At 32.7% G+C, this 24,962-nt stretch overlaps 1 protein-coding gene across 2 annotated transcripts; it reads left to right on the top strand.

The window, feature by feature from the left end:
• Positions 1-3,563: 3,563 nt before the first annotated feature.
• On the top strand, positions 3,564-16,739 carry LOC133304129 (agamous-like MADS-box protein MADS2). 2 transcript variants are annotated; one of them, XM_061504097.1, is made up of 9 exons: positions 3,564-3,898; positions 5,253-5,255; positions 8,859-8,940; positions 10,110-10,171; positions 10,470-10,569; positions 11,995-12,036; positions 12,128-12,169; positions 16,345-16,475; positions 16,565-16,739. In XM_061504097.1, exons 1-9 carry the CDS (start codon positions 3,714-3,716, stop codon positions 16,653-16,655), a joined length of 738 nt encoding a protein of 245 aa, XP_061360081.1. In that variant the 5' UTR covers positions 3,564-3,713; the 3' UTR covers positions 16,656-16,739. The 2 variants fall into 2 exon arrangements, with proteins under 2 accessions (XP_061360081.1, XP_061360080.1); XM_061504096.1 differs by lacking the exon at positions 5,253-5,255.
• The last annotated feature ends 8,223 nt before the right edge of the window (positions 16,740-24,962 follow it).

The raw sequence follows: 24,962 nt of genomic DNA, 5'->3' as shown, positions 1-24,962 counted from the left end.
TTTGTTCTTGGGTCCGCCACTGTCAGAGCTAATGGTGGATTGGCATGTGGTGATCCGAGTATGTCTTGATGTGAGAAGCCAATAAGAAGCCAAGCATTGATGAACCTCGTGAAAACTTGAAGAAGCTTCTCTTTGACGGGGAAAAAATGTGGGCCTATAACTCATACTTGAGGGCATAACTCACATTTGAGGGGGAGATGTTGAGGAATCCAATTATGAATAATTGAATGAAAAAGTTTCACATTGGTTAAGAATTGACTAAGTGAGGAGCACCATATAAATAAAAGAACTCTTACACCTAATACCTTAAGGTTTAAGTTTAATTTTCAAACCCACTTAATATCGTTGCTCACTTGACTCATGATTGACGATTTTTTATCGTCGTAAGCTTCTCTTGCATGGCTCAACAGAAATATCATAATAATTTAGGTAAATAATAAATATTTTATTATATTTATAATAATTAAAGGTCTTCCAATAAAACAGTAAAAAAAAAAAAAATCAATTTGGTTTGAGCGTGCATGTACGAACATGGTGCAGCACTGACGTACGCTTGCTTCTGATATGTGACTTACATCGAAACAGCGTATCGTAGTGTCTTCACTGCGAAGGAACCCAAATATAAGACAACCAACCAAAAATCGACAAGTTGCTCCCACAACTGTCACCCCCTCTCTCCTTTATTTGTCTCTGACGTTGGTCACTCACATTTTTTATTTTTCTTCGAATCAGCCCTCCCCTCTCACCCTTTCCTTCTCCCCTTCTTATTTTCTTTGTAGGAAAAATTCTTTACGTGATCTTTTGAGGACACTTACATCACATCAAATTTATAATGTCTCAGGGATCACGTTTTTCATCATAAAAATAGAGCGTACAGTGTTAATTTTTTCAAAAAAATAAAATAAAAATCTTTGTACCTTTAAATAGAAATTTTATAACTTTCGTGTTTTAGTATGTAACTTTTTCAGTTATTTTATGCCTTTTCTCTACGAGTTTGTTCTCTCTTATGTTTTTGTAAAATTAAATATTAATAAAGAAAGTATAAAATTACTTTAAAAATTATAAAATTTATATTATGAGTTACACAAAATAATATAATATTATATATTTTTTTAAAGAAATATTACACTAAGCCCCAATGTTTCATTATATAATTATAATTAATCTCTGAAAGTCTTTTCACCCTTTTTGATTTTTTATTTATGTCAAATGTAAGGTAAGGGGTTTACTTCAATATTTATTTTAAAATGAAATTTTATCTTAAAAGCTATAAAGTTATATAAAAAATAAGAAAATTAAAAAAAATTATAAACGAAGCTAATAAACGAAGCTATAAAGTTATATTTATTTTCAAATTAAAGTTATATTGAACCTTATAATTTATATATAATTTGTAACTTCTGAGATAAATTTTATAAAATTATACCTGCATTTTTTTAAGGGTTTGATTTTTTTCATATTGCATAAGACAATTTAGCTCATGTAACACTCAAAAAAGTGGGTGAGATCCACTAAAAAGAAAAGAGAAAAAGAAAAAAATAAGTCTCATCTGTTTTTGTGTATGTTATATAAAACAAATTATCTCATTCAACACAAGAAACATTTTTCTTTTTTTAAAATACAAAATGAACGGCGTGAGTTACAGTACATCCATTTGTACAAATTATTTTATTTGAAAGAGCGTGGGATACTTATGAACGGCCGCGGACCCAACAGTGACAAGATGTGATGTTATTATAAATACACTGATTTTATGATATGATGTGCTTATGATAGGATTGTCCGACTGATATCTTAATTTTTTTTTTGGAAAACTTCAAAAACTTTCGTGTAACTTTTTTTATAATTATTTATTTCTTTTCAAAATTTTGAATTATTTATTCTCTTGTCTTAAATTTTATTTATCATTTATTCCTCTAAGTAAAGAGATAAGTGATAAAAAAATTTAAATCAAAGAGATAAGCGATAAAAAAAATTTAAATAATAGTGTAAGTGATTCAAAAAATTTGTGAGAGGGGTAAGTGATAATTGAGAAAACTCATAGGAGTTTTTTTTGAAGTTTTTTTATATTTTTTTATAGAACGTGGCACACTTGACAATAGGGGTGTTTATCAACCTATCCAACCCACAGTGACCGAACCGAAAAATCGATAACCAAATAAATCGAAAGCCGAAAAATCGAAAACTGAAAAAAAAACGCAAATTTTAATTGTATTGGATTGATTTTTGGATGGTTGATGAAAACCGATTCAATCCAAATCGATCCAATATGTTAATTCCCCTTTATCTACTAGGTCTTTCCCCAATCATAGCCCAAAAATTTCTAAACCCAAGTCCCATTAACCCATCAACTAAACCCAAGAAAAAATTTAGTCACATCTCATCAACAAAATTTTATCTTTGTAGAGCTTCATATCTCATTGCCTAAAAAAAAACTATATTATAGTTTACTAATGCTTTTGTATTTCAAAAAAAAAAATTTACAAAGCCAATATATACAAAAGATGTTATTTGCACAATAATCATGAAATAAATTTTAGGATTTTCAAAAATCAAAAACCGATCCAATCCAATCCAAACCGAAAAAAATTGGATTGGATCGGATCGGATTTCACAAAAAATCCAAACCGAATGCATGATTATATGATCAAACCGAAATGATTGGATCAGATGATTTTTGCTTCCAAAACCGATTCAATCCAGACCGCGAACACCCCTACTTAACAACATATTTTCAATATAACAATAGTGCATTGACACGAATATATATAAAGAATAATTTTATTATATAACGTAATATTCTATAATTATTAATAATATATTAGAAAGAAACAAATTAAACGTATCTCACAAGAATAAAACGTAAGACTTATAATTAAAAAGATGATTATATTTACAAATGTTTTATTTACAAATTACATTATATACTTCTAGGCGTATATTAAGTCATACTATTTTTTTTAGTAGTATATAATATAATTTATAAAAAAATTTATAAACGAATTCTTTCCTTCTAATTCATTATAACCCTCTAAGTCCAACTATGACAATGGAACTAACTCTAGCTGACCATTTATTTGAGTTATGGCGTGACGTACAGTATAGGTTTGTCAAACAAGACTTTTACGCCATTAGTGTAGAAAACAAGAAAAATTGATTGTTATTTCCAAAAAAGAAAAAGAAAAATTGATAGTAACATATTCGAAAATAAATAATATAAGAATGTTGTAACAAAAATAATTTGGGTGTGTAAGAATTTTTTAATGGTAAAACTGATAGGATTTACTGTGGCAATAGATACAAGTACTAGGAACTGCGGTATCTTTGGTTGGTTGGGAATGAATTCTTTCATATGAAAAGTGTAATTTGATAAAATAAGAAAAAAATAAATATATAATTTTAAAATGAGTAATTGTGATTATCACATAATTACTTTTTTCGTATGAGAGTATCTATTTCTGCCGTGGTTTCTTTCTACTGCTTTATAAAAGGGGTTATGTTCTCAGCTTGCAGTAAGACCTATAGCTATACCATACCGACTAAACTCAGAGACAGATCATAAACATAAACAGAGGAGAGGAAGAAGAAAATTTAGCAGAAAATATATAGCTGTATAATATTTAATTAATCTACATATTATAATTTTTATTTTGTTTTCATCTGCTGCTACTCTGAAAAAGCAATTTATATTTGTCAAAAGATATGAAGTAATAATGGGCAGGGGGAAGGTGGAGCTGAAGAGGATTGAGAACAAGATAAACCGTCAAGTTACATTTGCAAAGAGAAGGAATGGGTTGCTCAAGAAGGCTTATGAGCTCTCTGTCCTCTGTGATGCTGAAGTTGCCCTCATTATCTTCTCCAACCGTGGCAAGCTCTATGAGTTCTGCAGCACCTCTAGGTACCTATTATAGCCAAATCCATCATCATCATAATATATATATACATAGATATGCTCTTTCTTTGTGTGCCACGGCTTCTGTGTTCCCCTTATGTGAATAATATGTGGTTCTTTGGGAATTATTATTATTATTTTTTATCTGGGTCTGGCTTGTTTTTCTTTCCTTGTTTCATGGGATGCTTAAAGTTTTTATCTTGCTGATCTATCTCTTGATTTGTTCGGGGTGAGTTTATGCATAGATTTTCATCAGGGATTGTGAGTCTAATGACCCCCCCCCCCCCCCCTTCTTTTGTCTCTGGTTTTTTATGTTTTGATTCATAGGGCATGATATATGATGTGTAATTTGGTGTCTTTTTTTGTTGTCCCTAACCTAGGATTTTTTGTTTTTTTTTGGTAGACAAGTTTAACCTAGGATTTTAATTTCTTTTGTTGTTTTCATCTTCCTGCTTTTTAAAGAATTATAAGATGGCAGTCACAGCTTGAAGATCGTTTTGCTTCGAAACCTTAACTTGATTAGTTCAAGGGTACGGTTATCCATAATGAATCGCTCGAGTTATTTTTTATGGTTCAATTTCAGTGTTTGTTTTGATTTAAAATTTAAACAATATTTATAGTAGTTCGTACTTCGTATATCATGGTAATCATCCAAAACAATTTCCCTTTATTTTGTTTTAAATCTAAATTGAGATGAATGGTTTTGTTATATAATAATATTTAATGATCATATATCCACTCTCCTAGTAAAATTTTGTAAATGTCTCGCTTGCAGTGGAATTTTCTCGTCTGAACTAAGAGTTTTTTTTTGATTATTATTTATGGAAAATTCATGAATCCCCCTTCTTGAATGTACTATCATATCAATTGATTAAAGGGCTAGTATCAATCTAACAAATAGTAGGAAATATCACCGATGATTAATTAATTAATTCAATAATAGCCATTTAAATGTTTGGAAATGAATTCTTTTATGCGGAAAAGAAATGACATGGTCATAAGAGAAAATCACAACCATACAAATTAAGGTGAATCAATGATTATAATTTTGTAATTACTTATTTAAATATTTTTTTCTCTTATTTTATTATCATTGGTTTATTTTTGTATGATTATGATTTTTTATATAACCATATCATAATTTTTTTTTTCCCACGGATCCATGTCCCAAATGTTTTTGTTTTGGTTTTAATCCAAATTTCAATATTTATTATGCGTCAGTTTAATTCCTTAGTAGATTTACGTTATGGCAATAATAATGTAATATCATAACATCGAGTCTTCATCTTAGGAGCCTTCAAATAATTAATTGTGACTAAATACTATTGGGAAATTCGTTCCCTCAAACTCCAATGTCAAGCGGGTCCAGGGGAAGCCCGTGGTGGGGAGCCACCACCAATGAGCTAAGGCTACACCAACCGTAGCAAATGGATCCGACACCATGTCTCAACCCAAAACCTTAAGGCATTGGGTTCATGGGTCCTTTCACTTATATACTCTTCACTTAACTCATTATCAACCAATGACTTAGCTCATTATCAACCAATGTGGGACTCATCACACTTGAATATCTCAACAATCTCCCCCTTAAGTGTGAAACCCACCATTGGTATGCTCCCCCTCAACCGAGTACCCGAAGCGCAAAGTACTCGACCCGTCTCCTAGCCAATCACTAGGCTAGCTCGAGCCCAATCCGGCTCTGATACCACTGTTGGGAAATTCGTTCCCTCAAACTCCAATGTCAAGCGGGTCTAGGGGAAGCCCGTGGCGGGGAGCCATCACCAATGAGCTAAGGCTATACCAATCCGACACCATGTCTCAACCCAAAACCTTAAGGCATTAGGTTCATGGGTCCTTTCACTTATATACTCTTCACTTAGCTCATTATCAACTAATGTGGGACTCATCACACTTGAATATCTCAACAAATAGTGTATATTATGAAAATAAATTCTGGCATTCTTTTGATACCTATATTTACTACCCCCAAGATTTCTCTGTCGATAGATACTTGATTCTGATTAGACCCTCACTTATGTGTCAGAACACAACAAAAGGAAAAAAAATCTATACAGTTTGCATTCAATGCAAAAAGATCAGATTTCAGTACAATGACATACAGTTTGAAAGACAAATACATGATTTACCGAAAAAAGAGAGAGAAGACAAATACATGTATCTTTATTAGAGGACAGTTATATTTATAATTTTATTTATTTATAATATTTAGAGGACAAATACATGTATCTTTATTAGAGGACAGTTATATATTCTTTTGAAATGTCATCGTGTAACTTTTCTTTGAGGTTAGACCGGTTTCTTTGCTGTTAAAATAGGTTTCTCTCATCTCTAGTGAAATTTTATGATTTTATAAGCCATCCATGCTTGATCAACATTTTAGTTGTGTTATATTTTGGGACCTTGTTGGCATTCATCAGTAGCATTTGATCATTCACGAATATGATAAGACGAGCCCTGTGTTTATTTTACTGTATGTCTAGATCTGCTAAACTGCCTATATCTCCATTGCCCTGTATATTAAACTGGAGTAATAGAGGGTTGCTGGGGGATTCATGTGTATGAACACATGTTTGGAGATTTCCTTTAGTAAGTTTTGCTTTTTTTGTTGAGGTGCAACCTTAGTTACCCAAATTTTAGGCAATCTTGATACATATTTTAATACTTTCATAGGGAAAAGAAAGCTTACAAAATATGTAACTTTCTATTATTGCTTTGCCCTCTAGATTAAGGCAATATCTAAGAACAAATCTGAAGTAGTTTGCTACTTTGCTTAGTGGCAAAGAGAAAGCACCCAAAAGTTATTGGTCTAGTGGCATTTAGCTAGACTCCAATATTTATTTTGTCCAAAGTGTAGTGAATTCGATTCCTAAGAGAATTTCTGGAGAGGATAAAAAAAATTCAAAATCAAAACCGGATTAATCGGATTCATTAGAATTTTGAATACTGGTTGGTATTTGGGGAAAAAAAAAGGTGATAGAAACTAGCTTGCTTTTGCTGGCATTATTTATTCAGCGCCTTCCTAGAATTTTTGGGCATAACATCTCAACCATTCCTTCATTATATATTTAATGGTATATAACAAGATATTTCTCATCCTTTGGACAACACCTAATAAATTTTCGTTGTAATATACACTTAGTGCCTGTTTGGATCCTTTTTTTTAAAGCTAGAAGCTACTTATAAGCATAAGTTAGGCCAAACAGGTTTTGGGAAAAGCTCTTATAATGAAAAGCTCTTTTTTTTATAATGAAGAAAAAAGCTGAAATCTAAAAGTTCTTAGGAGGAGCTTTTTTTTAAGCTCTTATCTATTTTTCTTGAATTGTGTGTTTTTTTTAAAAATGAAGAGTTATAAAGATAGAGAAAGAAATAATTTTCTTGAAATATGTGTTTTTAAGTAATTTTTAAGCTAAATTTTTTATGCAATTACCAAACAGCTTTTAGCTTCTTTTATTAAGTTCTTTTTTTTAGCTTTAACTTATAAGTAGCTTCTAGCTTAAAAATAAGAGGATCCAAACAGGCTCTTAATTGATATCTGCCTGCAATGAAGCTTATATCAACATTTCATTGTAAAATACATTGATGTATCCACATTTGGCTTAATCATATCATATTTCAAGAGTTGTCAATTTCTATGATATTTGCCTCCAAGGAAGCTCATATATTCTTTATTATGAGGGACAAAAGTTAGAATACTTCCAGAGATAAACAGGATTTACTACTTGGAGAAGCGGGGTGTAGGAAAACGAAATAAAGAAAAATAAATAAATAAATACATAAAGAAATCAAATTAGAGGAAATGAAATTTATTCTCTTCTGGCATTTGTAATGACCAAAACACATGGTTTAAAGCCAAACTAAGAGGATTAGGTTTGGTTTCAATAATGTGTAGTAAGAGTTATGTAGCATATCAATCACATATTCTAATCTCCATCATCATAATTTGTCTAGTCTCGTACAATTGACCTTATAATAGTTGGTCTCAAATTATTAATTACTTTCAGATTTATTTCCCCTTTTTTAATCTCAATTACTTATATACTTAAAATAATTACTTTCAGATTTTTCTTTTTTAAGTTAGTTTACTTTTCTTTTCAAATTTTAATTGTTTATACTCTCAAATCAATTATTTTCATATCTTCTTTTTTACATTAAAATTTGTTCTTTCTACCCAAGTTTCAAGTGTTGCACTCCTATATATTAACTTAGAATATATTATGCCTAGAGTGACTTAAATTTTTAGTTCACTCTCCCTTGAAAATGCCATTCTTGATTTATTTTCTTTAAAGTTTTAAATTCAATGTCTTCGGATACTTGTTAATGATTTAAAAAGGAAAAATATTAAATAAAAATAAATACTTTTTAAGTTTGGATATGTTATTCTACCTACTTCTTTTGCTACCCACCTTTGCCTATCACTCTCCAATATACCATTAGATTATAATCTCAATAGGAGAGAGAAATGATAAGGGTAGTTGAGATTCTGATCTAATAGTGTTGCAAAGTTGTAAACAAAGGTAAACAGAAAAAAAGAAGGTAGAATAACCTATCCTTTTTAAGTTCTCAATATAATAAATACTAATTTTCATTAAATGTTTTTTGTATTCCTTAACAAGTGCATCTAAGACACTCATTAGCATGATCCTAAATTCAGTAAATTGAATTTGGCAATTGAATTTCCCTCCTTGTTCTTCTTCTTAAGGAAAATATTAATTAATCAGTTTCTGAATTATTAATGATTTCTGATGGAAGAAAAAGATTTATTTACTTATTTATTCAAGAATTAAGTATATTTTAACTTGTCAATTGTACTAAATAAGAGATTTCATTGGGCATTAATTTATTTATTGTATTTTATGATTTGATTTATATGATCTTAATTGCATTTCCTTTCTCTTGAAGTAAAATACATGGACATATATACTCATGTACTGGCTATTTGTTTTAGCATGACCAAGACACTTGAACGGTATCAAAGATGCAGTTATGCAGCCTTGGAAGTGCACCACCAATCTGCAAATGAGACACAGGTCTTCATTTTTCTTTTTTTAACTAAAATATGTTTTTATGAGGATAAAGAAGCTAGAGAATGTGACATTTATACATCAACGAATTCAACTGAATCTACTATTTACATTGGTTTCATTTATTTTCTAAAAGGTATAACTGAGTACTTTGTAAAGCATTATTTTTGTGTATGCACTCTTCGAAATGATTTTGAAGGTTCCGCCTATTCTTCTAAAAAGCATAGGAAAAATCCTAAACACAGTAAAAGTCAAACAGATAAGTAAACTTTGCAGACATGTTTCTTTTATTAAAGGTTGATTCCAAGTTCCAAGTTTGAATACTGTTAAGAACCTTGAGGTCACCACCCCAAAAGCTAGCTCAAAGGGTGAGAGTGTCCAAGGCCTTATAAATGCCACATTAGTTGCCCACACAATCAATATGGGACTATATATCTCAACACGCCCCCTCACGCAAGAGCCATTTGGGCTAGAAGGTTAGAATTGCACAGGCTCAATTTTTGGTTTACTTTTTGTGCTTTTGTTTTAATTTTTAATTCCACTTGAAAGTGGAGGGTCGTGAGAATCGCTCTGATACCATGTTAAGAATCTTGAGGTCACCACCCCAAAAGCTAGCTCAAAGGATGGGAGTGCCCAAGGCCTTATAAAGGCCACATTAGTTGCCCACACAATCAATGTGGGACTATATATCTCAACAAATACTGCTAATCGCTTTACATTGATTTTGTTTTATTAAACGTTGATTCTTCAAGATTCAATTTTCAGTAGTGTTCTTATATACTAATTAATTTCCTTTTAGTGTGTATATATAATTTAAAGTAAAGTAACTTTTGGATCCTTAACAAATATCACGGGCCCAATTTAATCCCTTATAAAAAAAAGTCGATCCATGGTCCCTCTAAAATTCAAAATAGACCTATGTTAGTCTTTTTAAGGGACTAACGTGGATCTTATTTGAATTTCAGAGGGACTACGATTTCGACTAATTAAGTCTACTTTGAATTTCATAAAAACCACATGTCGACTTTTTTTTAAGGGTTTAAAATTGGATCCATAATTTTTATTGAGGACCCAAAATATAATTTATTTGTTTATAAATAGAAACTGTCCAAGTCCAAGAGCATGACTTAATGACTTTTGGCAAAGTCTAACATATACACCATGCCCTTGTGTAGAGGCGCTACCAAGAGTATCTCAAGCTGAAATCAAAAGTTCAGGCACTACAGCAAAACCAGAGGTAGAATGCTAGCTCAAAATGTTTTAAATTCTTGTCAAAATACAATTAGCTCATCCAAGATGAAAGTATAAATAGATATTGGGTTCTATGGAGACAAATTATGGGAAATATTTTTCTTATGTCATTAGAGATAACTATCTCATGTTATACACTCATCAAATTTTGTGTCAGTTTTTTCCTTTTCTTTTTCCTTTTGTTTTAAAGTGTGTATTCCACATATTTATTTCACACACATGAGAGAACTATCTCAAGCAACATGAGATTAGTAACTCCTATAAATTATATCTGCATCATGTAGAAACTTCCTTGGGGAAGATTTGGAGCACTTAGATATTAAGGAGCTTGAGCAGCTTGAACATCAACTGGACTCTTCCTTGAAGCAAATAAGGTCTAACAAGGTATGTAAATTTGGTATCTGAGTGTGATGAACTAACTGGTCACGTGTCATGTTTAGAGGCCTACGAATTTGTAAAAAGGAAAAAGTATTTCTTGAGTCATTGGAGATAAAGTTATCTCTAGTTAGCTCAAAACGACGTCGTTTTGAGATTATAAGATTAAAAAATTATAATGATAAAGACTAATATAACCCTACAAAAATATTTTGATTTCCGTCCCAAAACGATGTTGTATTTTGAGATCACCGAAAAAATTCTTTACCCTCGTAAAATTTATATTTTGCCCCCAGTCAAAATGGCATTGTAGTTTTCTTAAGAAAAAGAAACGGATACATGAATCAAGTTAATTACACTAGTTTTAAATTTTGCCATGCATGGAGATTCAATTGCATACTGAGCCAGTTAGATATCCTTTCCAAACAATAAGAAATTTGCTTGGAATAAAATGTTGTTGACTTTCCCATAAACCAACACTTTGAAATTCATAATGCTTTTCTCCGTTATTTCCTCCGTTATGTAGTTTTTATACAAGCAGGTCTTGAATTTATTTATTTTGTATGGTTTCAGTTAGATATTTATCATTTAAAACATATACTTGATCTGCAGAATTTGGAAATTGATCACCTCATATTAAAAAAAATGTTATGGTCATGTGGGAAGATCATAATCATACAAAGATAAATCAATGCTTATGATCCACCTTTATATAATCATGATTCCTCACATGACCATGTTATTTTTTTTTTTAACATGAAATGATCCAGATCCACAGAATTTATATGGTTTCGTGTACTCTCTACACGTAGAGTTTAATACGGCCCCACATTAACGCTAAACTAGCACTAATATCTTTGGAAAATAGCTAGTTTGGTGTCTTTGCTGAAATTAGATTAATTAATGAAATCTTAACATAATTTGAGCATCTATAATATCACTTGCTTTCTCATTTACATATACAAAAGTTAATCATGGATTAAGAGAGTTTTACATCAAGAACTAATAATGAACATTTGATACACATCAAAAGCCTATCATATTTATCTCAAATTAATTGGGTCAACGGTGGATAAACTCAAATAAAAAAAAAATATATAAAGAAAAAGATTTAAAAAGGACTGTTTGGATCATAAAAATAATAGGCATACTAATAAATTCCCTCTACCCCGTCTTATAAAATTAACCACACATCAAGATCTATTTTTCATGGGCTATCTGAAAATTTTGATACATGCATCATCAAATTTTATGGATAATTTGGTACTTAGAAAAATATTGCATCACAAGTTTAGAGGGAATATTCCAAGCACAACATATAATGTCGCTGAGGTTGCTATAAGTATTTGATGTCATAATCTTAAGATTATACAATAGCTCAGTATTCTTATACTTCTAACAATATTTTCTTATTTATCTCTTTGTTGTCTCTAGACACAACAAACGCTTGAACAACTCTCTGATTTACAAAAAAAGGTAAAACTTTGTTTAGACTTTCTATGTCATTCTTTAAGATATATCATTTGCTTATTTTGGCTGGCCGACTCTGTTTTTGATGGACATGCAGGAGGAGATGCTACTGGAGACTAATAATATCCTAAGGAACAAGGTAACAAAACAAACAATTTTCAGGTGTTATTAAATATGATGCGTTTAGTAATCTGATCTTGTGAAACCTTGTTGAATTTTCTCTTTGAATTTTATTTTTCGAAAAGGTATTAAAAATAATCAAAGAATCAAGTTATTTATTGTTGAAAAGGATCAAAACTATATTACTCATATTAAATGATAAATAATTGACCAACTGTGAATTATTTTGTTGTAGACAGTGGCCCTAAGCATTATTGTTCACTTGTAAATGTTAATTATTGCAATGACCAAATTGATAATTATATAACTCCGTTTTAATACTTTGGTAAAATGAAATCTTTAGATTCCTCAAATCATGAGTTTTAGGTAGCCTAACCCATACAATAATATATTTAATAATTAATAACTTAAAAACACATTATATTTTATATTTATCAAAATTAACAACTGATTCTCTTTGTAAAAATAATGACGCAACTCGAGATTAATAGCTTATATTAAAATCAAAACATTCTTCACATGGAATATTTGCCAAACACATAAATGATAGCCAAATTAGACTCCCTCAATAAAATTAGAGGAAGAGAATCAAAAGTTAACTATTTCTATTTTTTTTTTTTTTTGGTACATAACTATTTATATTTATTTGCAAAGATATATAACCTCAATTTGGATAAGTTTGCAAATTGCAATTCAATGATCAAATATTGAAGAATGTAATAAGCTCGCCATGGTGCCATTATAAAAATCGTACTTAAATCAAAGAGCAATGCTAATTCAATAAATTCTCAAAGCTAGGGTTATGCCCAAATATATTTATATATATAAAGCAGAAATTAATACTTTATTAAAATAATATACATGTTTAAATAGGGATATGCTTAGACAGAACTATAATAGGCTCCCCACCTGAGGAGGTTCTTTCACACAAGTAAATATTAGGCTCCCTGCCTTGATATATAAAATAATAACAGACTATACAAGTTCATCTCCTATAAATGAGTCATGGTGTACCAATGTCAAGACCTATTATTATTAGTTGCAGTAATATGAAGAAGTCCTTCCCTCAAAACCAATTCAAAAACATAAACCATAATATATATTCATATTGGCATAATTAATCATAAACATACTATAGTGTGTATAAAATGTTTCATCCACATTTTTTAAACAATCAAATAATAATGTTTTTTCAAATATTCAACCACGAAAGTGTAAATGATTATCAAATTCATGTGATCTTTTCATACCTTTTCTCAATATGATCATCAAAACCAATTCATATACAGTCGATGAACCCAAATAAAAAGAAAGATTGAGGAAAAGAAAAACAAACAAGAGAGAAAAGTAAATTAATAAATAAATATTTAGAAAAAAAAATTAAGATAGGTATTCTCGAACAAAGGAAAAAACAGGTCTACCCTTCAATAATGCTAGTAGATTTCCTCCGCTCCGTCCGAGATGAATTGTATAATAATCTATTTCCCACTCAATTAAATATAATTTTATTACTTTTTTCCAAGAAAGTTTCGCATGATCTCCTCCTATTTTGTGTCATGCTCTCAGTTTCAAGCTCTTGTTCTTGTTGCTGCATATAACAGTCTTTGAATAATATGACAAAACTATCTCAATATATATTCACTCATCTTTTTAACCATCATTACTACTCCAATTACCTTTTCTATGTAGAATATCATTATTTCTTATCTTACCGATAATTGTATGACCACATATCCAATTTAACATCCTCATTTTTGCCACTCCCACTTTATAATCATGCTACTTATGGGACTACCAACATTTAGCTTTATATAACATCGCATACCTTATTGTCGTTCCATAAAATTTCTTTTAACTTTGGAGGAATTCTGCGATAACATAAAATTCTTAATGCATTGTGCCATTTCATCCAACTTTTTTCTTGTTCTATAGTTTACATTCTCATCAATCTCTCCCCATTTTGCAATGTTGATCCCATATATATAAAAGCATATTTCTTGGGTACCTTTGGGAAGCTCTCATCCAAGCATATTCATGGAATCTCGATCTCCTCATGTCGTAGTAAACTCACACTTTAAGTACTCAATTTTACTTTGACTTAGCATAAATCATTTATACTGCAACATGTTTCTCCAACTCGTCTTGATGCCTTTTGTTAGCTCATTCATAACTAGGGCAAAAAGAAAAAGACTCAAAGGAGAACCTTGATATAAACCTACTGGAAAATTAAATCATCCACTACAAACTTAACTAAATTAATCGTATTCCCTTTCTTTATGACATGAGCAACTATCTTTAAATTTTTTATTGATCAAAATCCCAAATCTATTTTTACTCTTATTTGTGCTTGTGTACCACAATTTTTTTTTTTTTTTTAAGGTTACAAGGATCGAACACAACAACTCACACTAACACACACCCACACCACTAGGCTAACCCGAGTGGATATGTGTACCACAACTTTAATTCGATGCCTTCCACTTCCTAAGTCTTTTTTATACCCACTTGGTCATTAGAAGGAGAGCAATATTCACTCTTCTTCTAGGAATAGTATCTGTTAACTGCCTTACCCAGTAAAATTTATATGTTCTAACTTCCCAATATCATTCTCCCCCATTGAGTATTTCTTGCCCCCCATGCTTGCCTATAAATGTGTGAAGACCCTAGCACACTTTTCTCTATATCTAGGCACCGATGCGGTGTTTTTCCTTAATGCAAGGGCCTTAATCCATTTTTCACTACACTCGGATTTCTGCAACACACGGCTAAGAAAGGTACGCTAGCTCGAACAAATAATCATTTGGTTTGATCTCATTAAAATAGCTGGATTCTTTTTCCCCGTCCAGCTCGCTATCCTTAACATCAACCTTCCTTCTTTACCCTAACTTTGGACATCCTATTTATATTTACTTAGGCAAAGTTATCAAAACCAAATCAAGCATTATAAAGAAAACAGTGAAATCAAATAGTTATGTTCTTGTTACCCTGTCCCACAAACAGTTAATTAGATAATATTACAACATCTATCATTTATAAAACCATCGTATGATAATGAGCTAAATCATACTAAATTTTTGAATATAAGAGTTTAGACTTGATATAATTTACATTATTTACTAATTAATAAACATCATGAGCAGACTAATAGAAGTATAAAACTGTCAATTGAAGAGATGATAGGTGAAATCTTACTAAAAGTTCGCAATTGTTGCATAAGTGGGAGATTATAAGAGCTCTGACATGTGTTTTTGGTAAAACTAATTTCCAAGAAATGACTGAAACAAGGACTTAATAGGTGTTAAAACTGTTGCAATTGACCATCAGACAACTCCAAAACCTACCACTAGCTTCAAACCAAGCTTGTGTGCCCATATGCCACCAAGGGTCTAAGTAGATAGCCCCAGAAAAAAGATGACTAAAGTAGGCCAACTCTTGCACTATCCCAGTTAAACTCATATGACGTTTATTGATATGCTCATATTTACACGGCACATGTTGCAGAGCAGAAATGCTCTAAAAGATGGCAATACAGTAACCCTTCGCTTCTAATTGTGGGACATTTCCTTCCAGTAGAATGACTTCACATGTCCCTTTTTTTTCATATATATATATATATATATATATATATATATATATATATATATATATATATTAATATAATACATTATATTTATTATTTTGATAATAACCCGTGGTTCATGCAAAGCATCGGGTGCTACAATAAGTATATGATGGGTTCATATGTATTAACTTTTGATGAAAAAAATCAATGTTTTGGATGTTTATACAATGGGTTCATCTAATCTCATGTTGCATAAGAGAAGATCTCTTATGTGGTAGACACATATGTTGTGAAGTCCGCCATTTAAAAAAAAAGAGAAAAAAAAAAAAAGAATATCACATTTTTCAATGAATCTATAGGAGATAAAACTACTCTTATATGATACAATTGCTGAGCAATAATTTAAAGACTTGTGAAAAATTGCACTTTAGTCTATATAAATTTAAACAATATTAAAGCACGTCCTTTGGGTGGATACCCACGTGATTCCCATCATTTATATTTTCCCAATAAATTGCTTTCAGTTTATGCTTAAATTTTGGAGTTGCTTTGTTTACTTTTCAAAGTGGTTCTATATGTTGCCATTTTGTGGCACCCCATTAGATTAATTCCAAACTGTCCATTTTTCACAGTTGGAGGAAATTAATAGTGGCCTTCAACCCACATGGGAAGCTAGGGAGCAGAATGCTCCCTTCAGCTACCACCCCCTCCAATCAGAGGGATACTATGAGACAGCACATTGCAATAGTACATTGCGAATTGGGTAATTCTTTTCTCCCTAAATGCAAACAATATTGTGAAGTAGATTATATATGTGTTTGCAAGAAGCTGATTCCTCATTCTTCTCGACAGCTACGGTTCTTCAGTGTCAAATGAAGCAGGAGGAGATGCAGGAACCTCAACCCAGAATGCCAGTGAATTCATGCATGGATGGATGGCCTAAATTTCTAACTTAGTTTGATTTATGATTTTCAGAAGATGATGCTTCTATCGTAGATATATTGTAGCCTTGAAGAACAGGCTGTAATAACAGGTGTCATACTACATAAAACATATAATTATATGCTATATACTCCAATAAAATACATTTCTTTGATGAATTTGATAGCATCTTGCCAAATTCCATCCATCTTAAGTCCAAACCTTCTGAATTTGATCCAAATGGGATTCTTTGGTACATAATGACATGTTTAAATTATCAAATAAGAAATTGCCATTGGTTACTGTTCAATTTGCTTCTTCTTTTTTGTACAAATCTGCTTCTGTTTTTTAATTTGTTTAATTGTAAGAATATAAAGATCTGTATTGAATCCTAGGGTGTTCGTGGTTTGAATTGGATCGGTTTTAGAAGCAAAAATCATCCGATCTAATCCCTTCGGTTTGATCATATAATCATCTATTCGGTTTGGATTTTTTTTCAAATCCGATCCAATCCAATTTTTTTCGGTTTGGATTGGATCGGTTTTTGGTTTTTTGAAAATCCTAAAATTCGTTTCATGGTTATTGTGCAAATAACATCTTTTGTATAATAGGCTTTGTAATTATTTTTTTTGAAATAGAAAAGCATCTAGTAAACGATAATATAATTTTTTTCTTTGCAATGAGATATGGAGCTTTATACAGATAAAATTTTGTTGATAAGATGTGACTAGGTTTTTTCTTGGGTTTAATTGATGGGTTAATGAGTATTGGGTTTAGAAATTTTTGGGATATAATTGGGAAAAGACCCAAGTAGGTAGAGGAAAATTAATATATTGGATCGGTTTTCATCAACCCATCCTAAAACCGATCCAATCCAATTAAAATTTGCAATTTTTTTTTGGTTCTCGATTTTTCGGTTTATTCGGTTATCGGTTTTTCGGTTCGGTCACCGCGGTTTGAATCGGTTGCTGAACACCCCTATTGAATCCTGCTAGATATAAACCGGCACGTGACCAAGAGAAAAACATATGTACGTGAGTTTCACATTTGATTTGGATTGTCATATAAAACATGTAAAATGTTATTCTTACGCAACAAAAGATAATATCTCTTTCTTATAGTTCATATTGATTTTTGTGTAGTTAACTACATACGTGGATTCCATCTATGATTGTTTGTATGGTAAGAGAAAACTACATACGTTTATAAGCAATCGTCTACGATATTTTGTAATGCCGAAGCGGAGTAACCGCAATTCTTAATATAATCTTTATTTCATCAAAAATAATTAAACAATTTATTAAAAAAAACTAAATAAATTAGGGTTCACACGCACTTAAATGTGAATTGAAAAATCAAATAACAAGAATCACAAAACTGTCCTTACATAAATAAAAAGATAAAGTTAAATAGACTATAATTAAAAGCTCTATGAAGACGATCTTGAAAGCGCAAAAAATATTGGTGCTCATTGTGAAGCAAATGAGCCTGGCTCAGGCCAATTCCAAAGGTCCGATCAAGTTTGAGCCCATTTTGAGATGACCACTATTTATGGGGTATAAATAAGTTAGGTTGAGTTAGGATTTGACTTAAAAAGACAGTCCATGTAAAATATTTGAAATATGATTTGACTTGTTAGTCTGATATTGACAAAACTATAAACGAGGCCGAACCCATAGTTAAAAATTAAAAAAAACCTATCATATGCTTGTTAGGTTGTTTGAACCTATTAAACCATCAAGAATTAAAAAAATTTAAAATAATAATATTTAAATGATAATTTTATTTAAAATAAATAATATGATATATGTTGACTTGTAAAGATTATATCATGTAAAACAAAGTTTAAGACCTATTTTTTAAATATGCTTTTTTAAAGCCTTAATTCGTTCTATTTTATTAGATATACTAGGCTAGACCCGATCTAATGTAAACTAGTCTAAGGCCTTTAATGGTTACCTAATCCATTTATACCTCTAATTTTGTTAGAATCGAAACATAATATTTTTAAGTTTTATGTTTGATATTCATTATCAGCAATCATTTTTTAAGTGATTTATAAGTACTGTAGTAAACTTTTACAGGACATGTCTTGATTTTAGAATAAGGCAGCTTCTCTTTCTAAACTTTGTTCAAAACACTAAATAAAGGAATAAATCTACACACATATAGTATTTGTTTCATTCTTGTCATAACGATAAATTTAGGCATCGATATGATCGTATGAGTTATGAGGGATTGTTTGGTACCTCAAATGAATTGTGTCCGTTATCTTAATTAAAGCTTTGTCCGATATCATCGTACAAATCTTTGGTGAATCAGATATCAAATTCGGTATTTTTTTTTATTTGGAAAACAAATTATCACTTTTGAATTTTTTTTCTCGCCATATTAGAAAAGATTGCTATTTTGAAAAAAAAAAATCCAGTTGGGTTCACCAAAAATTTATTCCTAGATAAAAGGGATGCAGTTTGTAACTATTACTTACGATGTACGACTCATCCATACATTTCACGGAAGAAATTTTTTTAATGAAACAATACATTATAAAAAGTTTTTTTTTTTTACTCTTTTGCCCTTCATTAATTAATTAATAATTATTTTGTCCTTTATTTATTTTGCTCCTTATTCGAAATTATCTACCAATCTGTCCTTCTTTAATCGATTAACTTGAAGATTTAATCGATTAAATGGTCAAAAAACTGACAAAAATGGTTGACTTGAAGATTTAATCGATTAAATATCTCTCTTAATCGATTAAATCTCCCTCTTAATTAATTTAATCGATTAAAACTTATATTTAATCGATTAAATATACCAAATGAGCGTGAAAGCATTGATTGATTGCGTTTTGTATTTAATACGAACTGATTGCGTTTTATTAATAGTTGCCATTTTACGAGTTGGTTACAGATTGTCACCAATTCAAATTTATTTGTAATTTATAATTCTGAACCTATTTATGAGCAACATTTCAATGAAATGAGTAAATATACCAAATGAGCGTGAAAGCATTGATTGATTGATTGCGTTTTGTATTTAATAGGAGCTGATTGCGTTTTGTATTTAATAGGAGTTGAATGTGTTTTGTATTTAATAGGAGCTGATTGCGTTTTATTAAGAGTTGCCATTTTACGAGTTGGTTACAGATTGTCACCAATTCAAATTTATTTGTAATTTGTATTTCTGAACCTATTTATGGGCAACATTTCAATGAAATGAGTAAATATACCAAATGAGCGTGAAAGCATTGATTGATCGCGTTTTGTATTTAATAGGAGCTTATTGCATTTTGTATTTAATAGGAGTTGAATGTGTTTTGTATTTAATAGGAGCTGATTGCATTTTATTAGGAGTTGTCATTTTACGAGTTGGTTACATATTGTCACCAATTCAAATTTATTTGTAATTTGTAATTCTGAGCCTATTTATGGGCAACATTTCAATGAAATGAGTAAGAGTGTACATACCAACATTTGAATTGTGACAATATGTAACCAACTCGTAAAATGGAAACTCCTTAATAAAACGCAATCAGCTCCTATTAAATACAAAACACAATCAACTCCTATTAAATACAAAATGCAATCACCTCCTATTAAATACAAAATGCAATCAGCTCCTATTAAATACAAATCGCAATCAACTCTTGTTAACTTGTTGATTTGCTTCGTATGCATGGAATCTGTTTTGTTTATGGAGGAGATTTGACCTTTATTGCATGTTGCGAGATTTAATCGATTAACTTGAAGATTTAATTGATTAAATCTTCAAGTCAACCATTTTTGCCAGTCTTGACCATTTAATAGATTAAATTTTCAAGTTAATCGATTAAAGAGGGGCAGATTGGTAGATAGTTTCGAATAAGGGACAAAATGGTTATTAATTAATTAATGAAGGGTAAAAGGGTCAAAAATCCCATTATAAAATGGAAATAATTTTTTATGTTGAAGAAAAATAATTATTTTATGGGAAAAGTATTTCTTCATTCACTGGAGATAAAGTTATCTCTAGTGAGTTCAAAATGACGTCGTTTTGAGATTATAAGATTAAAAAATTATAATGATAAAGACTAATATAATCTTGTAATATATTATAATTACAAAAATACTTTGATTTTCGTTCAAAAATGACGTCGTTTTGGGCTCACCGGAGATAACTTATCTTCATTGACCGAAGAAATCCTTTATCCTTATTTTATATTGTAGAAACAAAATTGTAAGTGAGACTCATAGGTAAGAGGAGAGAGAGAAAAAAGTGGGACGCACCATCTTTTGTGTGTGTGGGAAATAAGGGTGTTAACGGATCGAGCCGAGCCAATCTTTGATCTTAAAAGGCAAAACTCCCCTGCTGTGAAGCAGTCCTCTTGAACTGACCAGGCGCCTGCCTCGTCGCCAACTGTTTACCTTTGCCCTTCCTAGCAAACTTCCTGTCCTTCCAAGAAGTAGGAGCAGGAGTGGAACTAATAGTCCCCTTGGTCTCGTCGACCTTGGCATTCTTGGCCTTGCTCGCTATGCAGACATCCTCAATGTCCTTACACTGTTGAACCAGTGTACCAAAATCCCTCGAAGCAGCTCCAGCAATATGCTCAGCAATCACCTCACTAAGTCCTCTGCGGAACTTAGCAGCCAGAAACATCAGAGTAGGAGGAACCATCCGGAAGTGCGCAAACTTCAAAAGCTCATTAAACTTGGCCAGGTACTCGTCAACAGACATCGAGCCCTGAACCAATCTATCAAATTCTCCATGCTTCCTCTCCTGCACATCGTAGGGAAAGTACTTGCCCAAAAAGCATTCCTCGAAGAATGACCACGTCATGACATGACCCTGCATCTCATAAGCACGAGAGGTGTTCGTCCACCATTCATGGGCATCGCCCTCCAGCATGTAAGTCGAGAACATCAGCTTCTGCGGCTCTGTACACTGCATGACCCGAAATATCTTGTCCAGCGCCTGAAGCCATCTCGCTGCAGCAATAGGATCCAAAGACCCATCAAACATAGGTGGCTTATGCTTCCTGAAAGCATTCAGCCGGCGATCAATCACGTCACGATCCTCAGCATGCCTTACCAAGGTCTCCATCGTCTCAGCGACATGAGTAGCACTACCAATGTGTCTCAGGCTCTCATCCTGAACAATAGGTGGAGGCGGCGACGGTGGTGGCGGTGGAAACTGACCTACAGCAGGACCAACCCTCATATCCTCCAACATGACTCTCATCATCGTCATGTTCGCCATCCTGTTCGCCTCGAGGACATCCTCAGTGGTCCTCTGGTTCGCTTCACGAACCTCTTCTGTGGCTATCCGGTTCGCCTCGTGAACAGCGTCCATCATTGCCGCGTTGGCCAATCTAGTGGCCTCCTGATCGGCTAACCTAGCCGCCTGCATCTCAGCCAATGCAATAAGGATAGGATCAGATTGATCCTAAGAAGTCTCTCGTGTTCTCCCGGACCTTACCATGACTCTGCACAAGTTACACAAATTATGAGTTAATCAGGCCCACGCAATGTGATTACGCATGCATTATCATAATAAAATTCGACGGAGTAAACACACAAGACAAACGCAACCAAACATCCTAGCTATTGCAATACATACAGACTTTTCCCTCGAACCATTGCTCTAATACCATAAATGTAACACCCCGTATATATCCGACAATGTTATCATACTATCGTATTAAGCTGCGCTTAATTAAAAATGCGGAATATCTTTTTCTTTTCAATTATGAAGTCATTATCATTACCAACTTGCTTATTAATCAATTAATAAAACATCGCCTGTATGCAATTGCAATAAAACAGCTAACTGAAATACCTCATTAAATAAAATAACATAAGTATGTCTCTAGTCACGGAGCTACAACACGTAGACCGAACCAACTAGCAGTTCATACAAATCAACTCAAAAGTACTAACAACATGGTGGCATGAACAACTCCCATGCTCACCCCAAATAAGGAAACAAAGCCCAACATAAGTCTCAACTCAACAACAACATAAAGATAAGGGCAGAAAACATAAACAACATCCAATCCAGTCATGCCAGCATAATATGAACAGCTCAAAACATCAACTAAGCTCTGGCCTCCTGCCACCAGAGACATCAATCCCCATACTACCTGAACCTGAAATAAGCATTCCCCAAACGTAGGGTGAGATCTCTAAACAAGAAATCTCAGTAAGGCAAGGGGTCCTCAAGGATCTTCCACCCCAAGCTCACTTACATGTGCAATATAAGTTCAAAAGCAGTTTATCATCATCAGTTCTAAAATAGTGCAATGCAGTAGATAATCATGCCATGTGTGTCAATTCTATTCTACTGGCCAGAGAAATGCAGGATTTATATACGTCTAATACCCACACATAGTGCAAGACGCCACTTGCATCCACCCCGGATCACCGTCTTGTATGACGCCACATACTCAGGCTTACCGTCAAGATGGAACAACACATGCATATTAAAAGCCATTACACATAAAGCTCAACAACATTTCAAATATTCAAAGCATGTAACACAACATGTATATAACCATACCCCCATGGGACATGGTGGAACCACAACATGGCTAAACCGAGGACACGAAAGCTTACCTTGCAAGCTAACTATCCAAGCCAAGAGTCCGTACAAGATCAGGACCCACAAACAGCACAATCACAATCTGTTTATATGAGAAATATCATCAATAACCATACTTTAAAGGTTCGTTTCATTATGACAACATTTCCTTATTCGATTACGTCTTTTCTAGATCATAATTATCAAGCACTAAGTCCCTTAATTATAGGTATCACTGTTTCCCAACAGTAACACCAACTTCCTAGGCCATCAAGCCCACATGGGAACTGTCCCACGCACAACAAACTGATTTCTGGTCATTTTCACAGGTGGTAATCGATTACCAAGGGCTGGTAATCGATTACTGCACATGGTAATCGATTACCACCAGTAAGGTAATCGATTACCACACATGGTAACCGATTACCAATCAAAAGTAATCGATTACCACGCGGGCAGAACAACATTATGCAGATTTTTTCTCCATAATCCGAAGCCAAATTGCCACCCCATGACCCAAGGTCCGGTTCTGACCCAAAACAGAAGTTCAATACCACATTTTAGACTTAGAGTAACAATCTTAAGCTTGAATGATTAAAGTTAACTCATTTCATAACCAAAAACAAGTCATTAACAAGGAAATTCAAAGGAAAGTTCAAGGTATACCATTGGAGGTTCAAACTTAGCAAAAAGAAGGCTCTTGGAGCTCTTCAACAAGGCTCAAAGATTCTGACTTTGCAAGAGTGTTGAATATTATAGATACAAGAGGAAATGATAGTAATCCTTGTTATATTAAACTACACAACATTGGTGCTATTATATAGCAAACCAATTGAAGAATACAAAGAGACACACTTAATGTGGGACTTCTACACTATTAACACTAACACTCTTAACACTCACCCTCAAGCTGTAGCATATAGATCATATGCTACAAGCTTGATACATAAATAATACTTTCATTAGGAACCAAAAACAACAATGCTACATCAACGAAATGAAATGACTAAGTACAACAAATCAACTGGAATGACCATCAGTCTGAAGAGCTGATAAAGAGACAGTGCTGGAATGGACATCAGAGCATGGATGGTGCCAGAATTATCATCGGCAAAGACAACTGAGCTGACCAGGACATTAGCATCAAGATCCCTCTCAGACATTTCATTTAACAGTTGGTGAGCAGTCGTGGTTTCCCCTTGACTATGCTACAAGCTTATTACAAGAAAGACCAAGTAACATAACATCAAAATAAATCTCCTAAATGAGAAACCAAAAATCAACAATGTGCTAAAAATGGCGTTGAAATGAACATCAACATGGAAGATGCCGGAATGATCATCGGCAAAGACAATTGTGCTGGAATGACTATCAGCAACATGGACGGTGCTCCCCCTCAAGAGGAACTTCTAAACAGTGCCGGAATTATCATCGGCAAAGACAATTGTGCTGGAATGACCATCAGCAACATGGCCGGTGCTCCCCCTCAAGAGGAACTTCTAAACAGTGCCAGAATTATCATCAGCGGAGACAACATCAACAATTTGGACAGTGCTCCCCCTCAAGATGGATGATGAATAATATAAATACTCCATCTTGGGAAGAAAGAAGATTAAAGAAAAACAAAGCTTCGCGGAATCGGAAAAGTCGCCGGAGACGGCGGTGGGTCGTCGGAAAAGTCGTCGGAGACGGTGGTGGATCGCCGAAAAAGTCGCCGGAAAGTCATCGGAAAAGTCACCGGAAAAGTCGCCGGAGACGGCTGTCAATGGTG

This window comes from Gastrolobium bilobum, unplaced genomic scaffold (genome assembly GCF_033153095.1).
Source record: "Gastrolobium bilobum isolate Gb01-03AN ecotype WA unplaced genomic scaffold, APGP_CSIRO_Gbil_v1 utg5733, whole genome shotgun sequence".
Taxonomy (NCBI): domain Eukaryota; kingdom Viridiplantae; phylum Streptophyta; class Magnoliopsida; order Fabales; family Fabaceae; genus Gastrolobium; species Gastrolobium bilobum.
Note: the sequence above shows the minus strand (reverse complement) of the source record. Positions and strands in the feature narration are given on the sequence as shown.